An 11,991-nucleotide genomic window follows, 5' to 3' on the forward strand; every position below is an offset into this window, starting at 1 on the left:
AGGTTCGGCATACCGTCGTAAATGACCTCAGACAACAGGTCTGCCTTTATTCAACAAGTGGTTAAGTTGTTGCTGCAGACCTTGAGAATCAAGCAAAGGTTTGGAGGTGTGGATCATCCACAGTCACAAGGCATGGTAGAAAGGATTCATGGCACGTAAAAATTGAATAAGATTTGCACCAGCACCAACCTTAATTGGGTCGATGCACTGCCACTGGCACTAATGAGTAATCGCATGCAGTCTAACTGCATGACAAATTTGACGCTGCATGAAATGCTTACTGGTAGACCTCTGTCAGTGTCCAAGTGGAGGGCCCTGTATGAGGGACCAGCTTGGAACAATTGGAGCTGGAACTGAAGCAGTCTATGCAGCAGCTAACTATGGTGCTTAAGTCTATCCACACACACAGGAGAAGCAAAAAGAACCCGTGTCCGACTCAGAGGAAGGACCTATTAAACCCGGGGATCGGGTGTATATGCGGGTTTTCCGGACAAAGTGGAATGAGCCGAGGAGAGAGGGACCCTTCACAGCGACCAAGGCATCGCCCACAGCTGTTCAAGTGGAAGGACGACACACGTGGTACCACCTCAACCATTGCACCAAAGCTGTCCCACAGACACGGGCTGACACTGGAGCTGAGGTAAGTGGGGATGAGGAAGAGGCTGCTGCGAGCGGACAGGACATGCAGGAAGCCAGTATTTCTCAGCGGAGCATTGAACAGTTGGTAAAGGAGACATTTGAGAACACTGACAACTCTGGAACTGATGGTGAGGCCGGAGAAGGGGTGGGGGAACCCACAGCTGCAGCCCTCCCCAGTCCCAGGGTTTCCTACCCATGTACAGACTTGGAAAGCATCAACTTGGCAGGCCTGGCAGAACTGGCCCCATAGTGCCACTACTGTGCAGGCCACAAGGCTGAGAGGGGTCAGCAGTGTGGAGCCCACCTCGCTAGAATGGGCACATGCCCATGATAATTATTGATACCAATGGCGAATTACACAGCCGTGATGCTGACCAGACAGGACTGTTTCCTGTGTGCCAAGGCAAAACCATCTTACTTTGCTGCCCCTATGCCTTATACCTCGTCCACCTGAATCCAATGGCGGCAACGAAGGCCCAGCCGCCCATTTGACACAAATGACTCATCATATTTGCAGCCCTATTGCCCTTTCTGGTGCCTTCTCCTCCAGGCTTCCACATTTTTTCAACAAGATGATGCAGGGAGGCGGCACCTCCAAGAGTGGTGCGGTTATAGCACTCCTTGGTCTACCAGTAAAACTAATCACACGTGAAGGTTTGAGCTTTGAATGTTTGAAACGAATTGGCTCTGCGCAAGTAGGCCAGTTTGGAGGCCTTTGTGGAAATACATTTGCCATTTGATTTCTCAACACATCCCATAGCAGATGCCTGGTGGCTGTGTGGTCGGAAAGTGGGGTTGCATCCGACACTTCCCTGTGACTGGAATGGTATCTGTTCTCGGGTGATGCACTTTCATGAAATTGTTGTGTCACCACGAGCTCAGCTTGATGCTGTATCGCAACCGACTTTGCACCACCCTAAACGACACTAACTCCCTGACCCAGTGGTACGACTTGATAGTTAAGTCAGCTTCGGGGAATTCCCATTGCGTTTAAAGCCAGAAACAAGATTGTCGCAGGGTGGGAAGTTCTTATCCCTGTTATAGGGGTTAGCAAGAATACCAAATGGATTAATTTCATCTATTACAATTAACAAAGATTTATTAACTACACTGGTGATACCCTCTCAGTCTTGGGAGAGCAGTTGGATGCACCGACCAAAATGACATAGCAAAACAGACAGGTTCCGGACTGGATGTGAGCTGAGAAAGGAAGAGTCTGTGTAATGTTTGCGGAACACTGTTACACCTTTATACCTAACAATACCAGTCCAGGGTGGTCTTTTACTAAGGCGATGGAGAAGCTAACGAGCCTTAGCAAGGAGCTTAAGGACAACGCAGGCTTTGGCCATCTTATTTCTGGTTGGATAGTGTAATCGGGGGATTGGAAGCTCGGTTTGCCAGGGTCAGAATTATTATAGGTGTCGTTCTGCTTGGCATCGCACTTGTGTTTTGCTGTGATCTACCTCTTATTAAGTCTCTTCCAGTGCATTTCACTGCATGGCAGCTCCTGGTTGTTTCGACAACCTCTGAAAAATCCCCCCTTCCAGTGGAGATTCGACACTTTATTACTATGATCCTATGTCCGCGGAGGTGCAGAAGGCCTGTTGGGACAATGGCTCCTGAGCTTATCATAACCTTGGTTAAAATGTGGACCAAAGAGCTCACTTCCAGAGATGAGATAAGAGTGACAACACTAGACATAAAGGCTCCGAGTGTAGCATCATGGAGCAATAGCAAAATTAAAATCAGTAGGAACTGGGGACAAACTCTCCGCTTTTTTGAGTCATACCTGGAGCCTAGAAAAATGATTATTAGAGGTCAATTATTTTAACTCCAGGATATCTCTGCAGGTGGTCCATAGTGTTAGTGGCTCAGTCCAACCATTTTCAGCTACTCTATCAATGGCTTTCTCTCCAGCATAAAATAATAAATGGAATTGTTTGCTGATGACTGCACGACGTTCAGAAACATTTGTGGCTCCTCAACTATGAAGCCATCGATGTTCAAAGGCAACAAGATCTGGAAATATCCATACTTGGGTTGAGAAATGGCAAGTAACATCTGCGCCTCACAAATGTCACGTTATTACCACCTTTGGCATTAAATAGTGTTACCATGACTGAACTCCCCACTGTCCATATCCTTGGGAGAACATTGACTGGAAAGTCTTCTGGACACACTACATAAACACAATGGCTATAAAAGCAGGCTAGGAGGCTTGGAATATTGTGGCGAGTAGCTCAACTCATGACTCTTCAAAGCATGACCATCATCTACAACGCCCAAATAAAGAGTGTGTTGGAATACTCTCCAATTCTGCTAATGTGAGCAGCTCTGACAACACTCAAGAAGCTTTGCAATATCCAGGAGTATGCAGCTCGCTTGAATGGCACTATATCTAGAAAAATTCACTCCCTCCACCACAGACACACAGTAATTGCAGTGTGTACTATTTACAAGGAGCATTGCAGAAATTCACCAAAGCTCCTCAGGCAACACGTGACAAGCTCATGGCCACCTCTGTATAGAAGAACCAGGACAGTCGAAACTTGAGAACATCACAACCTGCAGGTTCCCTTCCAAGCTACTCACTATCCTGACTGAGAAACAAATAGCTGTTTCTTCACTGTCGCATAACCAAAATCCTGGGATTCCCAGTTGAACGATATTGTGTGTCAACGCAATGCAAGTAGACTGCAGCAGTTCAAGAATGGATCTCACCACTGCTTTCTCAATTGTAACTGGAAACGAACAACAAATGCTGGCCAGCCAGTGACTCCTCGCATCCCACAAATGAATATTAAAGTAAGAGAATTTCAGATTTGTATGGTTTTCTTAATCATTGTAATAAGTAGAACTGATTTCTTGAGCAAAAAATTATGCCATTCTATAAGATTCGGAGCAGGAATAAAAGTGTGAATAATCTGATCATAATCATTGCGAGAGTCAGATTATTCATCACATTATGAATTCAACCAGAAGTAAACATAAAGTGTGTGGGGCAGAATTAACGATAGAGACAAAATACAAATGCCAGATTTCAAACAAAAAAGAGACACACAGCGTAATGGAAGACACGGGCACAGTCATATGTACCTAGACACGGGATTGTGCAGGTATATTGATACTTTTTAACTCAGCTTCTCGGTTTGGTTTCAGACAGAAATAAATATTTAAATTGGTGGTATATTGTTCATTATTGCAGGATATGTAAGTTGCCTGATGGCAAACTAAGTGATTTTACATCAAGCCAGCATAATCAGGTTAAAGTTACTCCTCCGTGTAAGTGTGCGTGTGGATCAGCCTGGGAAAGGTACGAATTGAAGCCATCGCTGAACTGGTAGCAGTAGATATTCTGCTGCTGATACTAGCATCAGAACAGCAGCATTTGGGAAAAAGAAGAAATGTTACTGGTTCTAAATGTTCGTGAAACACAAGTCATTTTTCATGAAACAATGCAAAACTTTGAGCTTTCCCTCATGGGCGAGCAAACCAACCACCCAGTCATGCCCTCATCCACATTAACTTGCTGGTATCTCAATACGTTGTAAGCCTGGGTAAATTGTTTCTCGAAAGTCTGCTGGCACACCCGCGCTGACACAAATGTTCTTGCGTGCATCGGGTTTGAGACAGCGATTCAATTAAGCAATCGGTTGTATCTGATAAACCCACTTCGCCCTTCTTTCCCTTAACGAGTGTGGTCAAAGCAGCCAACTGATGATCCTGATAAACTTCATTCAGTTTTGAGGACTGACCCCCTTGTACTCATCAAATAATCCCACCGCACCGACTCCCATCCCCCCGAAAACACAGATGGACTCAATTTCGTGAATGAGGACAGAACTATGCAGTAGCGTCACATGAAAGGGAGAAAAGTGCAGGCACGCTCGAGCATCTGACAGCCAGATATCTCTTATCAGACTCAGCCACAGCACTTAGTGTAGGTCTGGAATTGGCATGATAGGAGGGATACGATTACACTGGAAAGAGTACAGAGGGCATCTTTCAGGATGTTGCCTGAGCTGGAGAGTTTGGCAATATTGGAGTAGCGGAGATTGAGCAGGAACATGATTCAGATGTGTAAACCTGTGAGGCTCTTAGATAGAATAGACAAGTAGGAACTTTTTTTTCCCTTTGCTGGAAGCATAATCGACCAGGGTGTATAAACTTAACTTAAGAAGATGGAGTTTTACACAGTACATATTGAAACATTTCTTTTTCACCTGGAAAATCTGAAAAACGCTGCCTTTAAGGGCGGTAGAGCCAGAAATTCTTATAACTTTTAAAACAATGTATTCATATGTACAGTTGTGGTGCGAGTGCGTTCAAGGCCATGAACTTCATGGTCAAAATGACATTAGGATTGTTAGCTGTTTATTTCTAACAGGTGGAAAATCGATGGGGTGAGAGGCGTTTTTTTCTGCGGTGTAAAGCTCTATGACTCTGGGATTTGGAAGAATTTGACATTGCTCGGTTTTAGAGTCATGACATTACTTTTGAACATCATCCAAGATTCCATTGCAGTCTAGAGGCTCTGGACAACTGGCACACCTTCATGAGTGTATGTGCATCGAGTAATGACAAACAAATTCAATCTGTCTCTGAGTGCAACCTTGAACGTGCTTTGAAATTGTAAGTTGGGATGATTAGAGAATGCTGACCTTGACAGCAATTCTGGAATTCAATGAGATAATTCCTTTAAGAATGAAATGCAATAAGTCCTTGCCTCTTGAATCATGAATCCGCAAGTGCTGATATCAACAATTCAATGACCAGTGCTCTCAAGGCTGATGCAGCAGAGAGAGAAAAAAACGTCTGGATGTTTTCAGGTAACACTGTGCAAAACTAAGAGATAATCAGGATTGCCGATTATGAAGTCAGAGTTAAAGCACTGTGGAGCTGGAAGAACACAGCTGGCCAGGCAACAGCAGAGGAGCAGGAAAGTTGACGTTTCGGGTTGGGACCTTTCTTCAGAAATGGGCACAAAAAAATGTGCAAAACTGCCCTGGTTTCCATTTCGGTATTCATTTTGCATTGTGGAGAGGAATCACATAACATAATTTAAGTGAACGTTTAAAAGGAAATTGGGACAAAATGTGAAGCATCAGATAAAATGCAAATTATATCAGATTAATGTAATTGTAACATTACAAAAGCTTAACAAATACATTCAGTACATGTTCCATTCCATGTTTTACCTCTTCCCTGAATTGAACCTGCGTCCCAACATAAATAAACGGATTGATGCACGAACTCAATAATTGAAGCATGTATCCGGTTTGCTGAAGAACAAATGTGGTATTACTAAAATCCGAGCTGGCTGAAAATGTAAGATTTGCAAGTCGAACATAAAGAATCGATGCGCAAAATAATGCATAGAAAAGGAGGAAACTCCCTGAGATAGCAAAAAGTAAAATAATCGATTTGCTACGGTTTTCTATCTCCGTATCACTTCGATTCTCTGCATTTTTCTGGTAACAGAGTCTCCTGCGTGCTGCATTGGCCAAAATAATGTGTCTGACTGTCAGAGCATTGAGCAGTAAAATCAGCGTGAAAGGGAGAAGAGGTGTTAAAATGGCACGGATACACTCGTATGCACCCCATGCAGGTGACGTATAAAAAGTACTTTTTACACCACAGAACCAGGGTATTTGATCAATTATGTAGATAGGTTCATAAACAAAATACGTGGGGATATTTTTCAGACGGGAAAGAGCGCACACGATTCCTATGGCCCACGCTGCCATCCGTTGCGTGCAGTATTTTATTTTCAGCTTCTGGGAACAAATGGCGACGAATCGATCAAAAGTGAAAGTGACTGTTATCCACGCAGATACGTCAATGACTGCAAAATTTAATGAAGAACGAAAACTGCACACTGGTGTGATAGAAAGGAAACTGGATGGGAAGTAAGTCCCAGCGATCCGGTTTAAAATTACAACAGTGATCATGACCAGTAGATCTGTCACTGCCATGGCCACCAGGTAATATATTACACATCCGGAGAGACCACATCTACTTCGCGCCAGAATCAAAACTACTGTCAAGTTTGCTGTAAGAGAGGGCGATGCAGGATGAGAATGAGTGTTCAGTAGGTTAGTTTCCCAAATAAAGTCATTAATTTTAAATGATTTTTCATGACATTTAGAAGTTTGAATTCTTGTTCTATGTTGAAAATAACCTATAATGCCAGAGCCAGTGTGCACTTCGATTAAAAGGACAAATGCATTGGATGTAAGGAATAAATGGCAAAGTAGTTCAGAATAATCTGGTGACACCTAACTGAGAAAAGCGAGAAAAAATGCATTGAAGCTCTTAAAGAAATATGAAAGATGTTGTACTTATGGACTTATCAAATGAGGCAATTAATTAAACACTAAATTCTAAATGTGGAAACTATCATGACAGCGGCTTATATTCGAATAAGACGAACATTCCATTTAATAAAAATATGATTTATTGCTCAAAAAACAAACAAATTGCATAAAATGTATACACCAGAGGAGGAAAATGAATGCCTAATTTGCTGTTCTGCTCTTCGTACTTGATGGGGAAATGCACAGCAAAACACAATGTGATCACTGAGCTTTTAGAATGACAGCCAATGGAACCCCTGTTTTTTTTTTACTAAATACTGGAACCGATTATTGGTGAGCTGCGTCTAAGAGGCCGACCGTGTCCAGTATGAAACTTCACCTTTTCTTGTTTTGGGATGATTGGATAAATTATCAATTTGACAACATACTGATTAGATGGACTGGAAGTGAAACAATGAGAATTGGAATAAGAGCAAACGTTCTTGCCCATTGACTTTATGCATCTATGCAATGGGATTATGGTTGATCATCGACTTCAACACCAGTATGGGCAGGTTGCTATTACTACTACTACTACTACTAACTGTTAATATTAACATTATCTGGAAATCTATTGTCTTCAAGTTGCTAAAAAAATGACATTCTTCTACAGCCCTTGTGGATAGAGAGCACCTTAACATTATGCCCTTCTGCGTAAATAAGTTCACACTAATCTCTGTTAACAATTACCTCTGTCTTGCTCTGTTTATGCATTTCTTGATTCAATACTCCGCAGGTATGGAAATCATCCATCATGTATCTGACTATGCATCCTAATAAAATTGTATTTACTTCAGCAATGTAATCCCTCAGTCTTCAAAATTAGCACGTCATGGTCATATTTTTTCTCAGTCTCTCCTCATAGGACAATCACAACACACCAAGAATGAATGCGTTGAATATTCGCTGTGCATCACATTGGATACTTCAGCATTTTGTAGATGAACAGACGTAAAGTGTACATATTGTTTCTGATGCAGTCTTACCAATACCTCTGTGCATACGTGTTCTACTATCTTCTGAATTGTTTACTGCAAATGCATATTAGCTTCCATTGGCTTACCATTGAGGCAATAAAATGTCTTTATGCATACCAGTAAAATGCATTCACTATCTTCTTTAAAAAAAATTTCAATCAAATTGCATTGTTTCGTTTTTGTACATTTTGGTAAATCTACCATCCTTGTCTATCCACTCATTTCATCTCTGTTCCGCTCACATTGCTTCACAACATTCTCACAGCTCATATGCCTGCATAGTTGTTGTGTTTTGGCAGCAGCAAATCATAACACTTGTATGACAATAGAAACAGTTGGTTCTAGAGGACCAAACACTGTGTTGCAGCACAGGCAATAAGTTGTAACCTGAGAAAAATCTTTTTTCTTGCCACTGTCAGTGTTTTCAATCGATGTTGGTATGTAGCTCTTATGACATATGCTCTGTTTTAGGTTACTAGAGTTCTGTGTGAGACCTTAGGACTTATGTGTGGCTCAATAACTAGAAACTTCCAAAATTTTAACTGTCCGACAATTACTTTAGTGAAACGTTTACTTATGATTTATTTTGTCACACCATCAAAAATCAACGAAAGGTTTCCTTAAGAGCCATGTAAATGTGACAGCCAAGAAGGCACAACAACTCCTCTTCTTCATTGAATAGCTTACAAAAGTTGGCATGTCTGTAAGGATCCACACCTACTTTTACAGATGCAACATTAAAAAAATTCTAACTTTCACATAACGGCCTGGTGTAACAATTGTTCTGCCTGCGACCACAAGGTACTTCAGAAAATTGTCAGCATAGCCCAGGCAATCAAGGAAACTGACCTCCCATTCACAGAGATAATGGGACCTGCAGACGCTGGAGAATCCAAGACAAAGTGTGTAGCTGGATGAACACAGCAGGCCAAGCAGCATCTCAGGAGCACAAAAGCTGACGTTTCAGGCCTAGAACCTTCATCAGAGAGGGGGATGGAGAGAGGGTTCTGAAATAAATAGGGAGAGAGGGGGAGGCAGACCGAAGATGGAGAGAAAAGAAGATAGGTGGAGAGGAGAGTATAGGTGGGGAGGTAGGGAGGGGAAGAGTCAGTCCAGGGAGGACAGACAGGTCAAGGAGGCAGATGAGGTTGTTAGGTGGGAAATGGAGGAGCAGCTTTAGGTGGGAGGAGGGGATAGGTGGGAGGAAGAACAGGCTAGGGAGGCGGGGATGTCCGTCCACCTTGGACTGACTTATCTCCCCCCGACTAACTCCGCACCTATACTCTCCTCTCCACCTACCTTCTCCTCTATCCATCTTCGGCCCGCCGCCCACCCTCCCTATTTATTTCAGAACCCTCTCCCCATCCCCCTCTCTGATGAACAGTCTTGGCCTGAAACGTCAGCTTTTGTACTCCTGAGATGCTGCTTGGCCTGCTGTGTTCATCCGGCTCCACACATTGTTTCCCATTCACAGACTTCATTTACACCGCTCGTTGCTGTACAAAGTCTGCCAACGTCATCAGAAACACATCCCATCCAGTAACATTCTCTTCCAATCTCTTCTGTTAGGCAGAAGACACCGAAACTCAAAGACATGCACCATCAGGTGGTAAGAACAGCTTTTTCCCTGATGTTGTTAGACTCTTGAATGGAGCCTGTCCAATTTGAAATAGTGCTGATCGTTCTTTGTGCAACTCCAATGTGGCCGTAACATGTCTGCCTCGCTCTATCTAAACACCTTGTGATCTGTATATCCTTGTCCCTTATGTCTACCTGTATTGCTTGCAAAACAAAGTTTTTCTTTGTATTTAAGTACATGTGACTACAATAAATCAAATCAAATCCAAATTGAGTTTTTTTAAACATTTTTTTTTGGCTGACTCTACATCTTTACATCTTCATTTAGCACAACATTCTGAATGTATTCAAACATTTTACGTGTTTCTGAAGTGGGAAGAAAAAGAATGTAGAACACGAAATTCTGTCTCTCAATCCTTTCGTCATTGTTTGGGTAACTGTGGCAAATACATTTGCAGCCATTGCAAACAACTGCATGTTAGAAGTGAGAGTATACTCAATTGGTCTGAACAATGAAAGCAAGAACGCTAAACACTTTCATATCCACCCTGTGCACTTGTGACGCTACTTTCAAAGATCTGTTTACCTGCACCGTTAAGTGTCCCTGTTTGACAAGATTACCCAAGGCCCAAAGATTAACTGTATAAGTGCGGGCCTTGTTCACTTTACCTAAAAGCCATACCTCACATTTATCCAAATTGAACTCCATGTATCATTCATCAGCCTGTTGGCCTAACTGATAAAGATCTCTTTGTGATGATAGATAACCTTCTTCATTGTCCTGTATGCCACCAATTTTGGTATCATATGCAAACCTACTGATCATTCTGCGTATGCGCTAGCCCAAATCATTAATATAAATTAACAGCGGACCTAGAACCAATCCCTATGGAACTGTGTTGGTCACAGGTCTCCAGTTCTAAAAGCAACCTTCCAGCAATACCTGTCTTTTATTGTCAGACGAGTTCTATGTCCAATTCATCAGCTCTGCTTAAATCCCTTGTGACCTAACATTACTAAGCACTCTACCATACAGAACCTTGCATAGCTTCTTCATCACATTCTCAAAAAAAAACACAAAAGCTATACTGACTATCCCCAACAGCCCTTGCACCTTCAAAGACATGTAAAACCTATCTGTCCGAATCTCCTCCAATAACTTACTCACCACCAATGCCAGGCTGACTAAGCTATAATTCCTAGGATTCTCCTTGGAGCCGCTCTTAAATAAAGGCACAACAGTTACCGGCTTCCAGTTCTCCAGCACCTCACCTGTGGTTATACATGATGCAAAAATCACTGCTGGAGCCACAATTACTTTTTTATCCCTTACTTCCCAGAATGCTCCAGAAAACATGGTCAGGTCCCAGAGATTTATCCATCGAAGTGTCTATTTTTTTAAGAAGTTGTGCATTTCCTGTTCTGTGATGTGGCTTGTTTTCAAAACATTAATATTTATTTTGCTGATTCACCGAACAATTTTTTTCTCCACATTTAAAAACTGAGCGAAGTATTCATTTTGTATCTTTTCCATCTCTTGCAGTTCCACATTTAGAAGACATTGCTGACCTTCAAGAGGCCCTCCTCTCTCCTTATATTGATTTTTTGTTCTTAATGCATTGAATTTTTTTTATTATTATCCTTAACCTTATTTACCAAAGCTATCACATATCCTATTGTTGCCTTTCTGATTGCCCTCTTTAGAGCAGCAGCATAGTAGGTCGTGTAGCATGGTGGGTCAGTGGTTAGCATTGTTCTCTCACAGTGTTAGGGACCCTGATTCAATTCCAGAGTTGGGTGCTTTTCTGTGTGGGCTTCCGTTGGGCGCTTCAGTTTTCTACCACGTTCAAACTGCTGCAGTCGAGCAGGATTGGTCATTCACAATTGTGCCTTCGTGTACAGGGATGTGCAGTCTAGATGAATTAGCCATAGGAAACGTGGGATTGGAGGGACTGAATGGGATGCTGTTCAGAGGATCCACTTGGGCTCAAAAGACTGAATAGCCTGCTTCCATACTGCAGGGAATTTCATGAAGAATGCCTCTGCACCCCGAAGCAGTTTAAGAGATTCACTCCAGTTGCCTGTACCTAATGTATACCACCTAATTCATGAAGAGCCTCAATGTATTTATTCATCCATTGCACCCAACTGTTATCAGTCTTACCTACACTCTGATAGGAAAACAACTCCACTGGCCTCTTAGATAATAAGGTGTAGATCTGGAAGAACACAGCAGGCCAAGCAGCATCAGAGAAAAAATTCTGAAGAAAGGCGTTGGCCTGAAACATCAGCCTTCCTGCTCCTCTGATGCTGCCTGGGCTGCTGTGTTCATCCAGTGCTACATCTTGGTATCTCAGATTCTCCAGCACCTGCAGCTCCTATTGTCTCTTATGAACGATTGTTATCTCACTATTGAAAGCCTCCCACTTTCTAGTCGTCCC

General features: G+C 42.5%; 1 protein-coding gene across 1 annotated transcript; it reads right to left on the reverse strand.

The window, feature by feature from the left end:
* Nucleotides 1–2,384: 2,384 nt before the first annotated feature.
* Nucleotides 2,385–6,614, reverse strand: LOC132208599 (sex peptide receptor-like). The gene is made up of 3 exons (XM_059644072.1): nucleotides 5,838–6,614; nucleotides 3,914–4,006; nucleotides 2,385–2,435 (listed from the first exon to the last, which is right to left on the reverse strand). Exons 1-3 carry the CDS (start codon nucleotides 6,612–6,614, stop codon nucleotides 2,385–2,387), a joined length of 921 nt encoding a protein of 306 aa, XP_059500055.1.
* Between the last annotated feature and the right edge of the window lie 5,377 nt (nucleotides 6,615–11,991).

Source organism: Stegostoma tigrinum, unplaced genomic scaffold (assembly GCF_030684315.1).
Source record: "Stegostoma tigrinum isolate sSteTig4 unplaced genomic scaffold, sSteTig4.hap1 scaffold_49, whole genome shotgun sequence".
NCBI lineage: Eukaryota > Metazoa > Chordata > Chondrichthyes > Orectolobiformes > Stegostomatidae > Stegostoma > Stegostoma tigrinum.

Coding starts and splice junctions, on each gene's coding strand:
- LOC132208599 (XM_059644072.1), bottom strand. CDS start 6,614: ATGGCAGTGACAGATCTACTGGTCATGATCACTGTTGTAATTTTAAAC. Junction 4,007..5,837: donor AGGTTCAATTCAGGGAAGAG/GTAAAACATGGA, acceptor TTCTGATGCTAG/TATCAGCAGCAGAATATCTA. Junction 2,436..3,913: donor ACGCACACTTACACGGAGGA/GTAACTTTAACC, acceptor TCATTTTTCTAG/GCTCCAGGTATGACTCAAAA.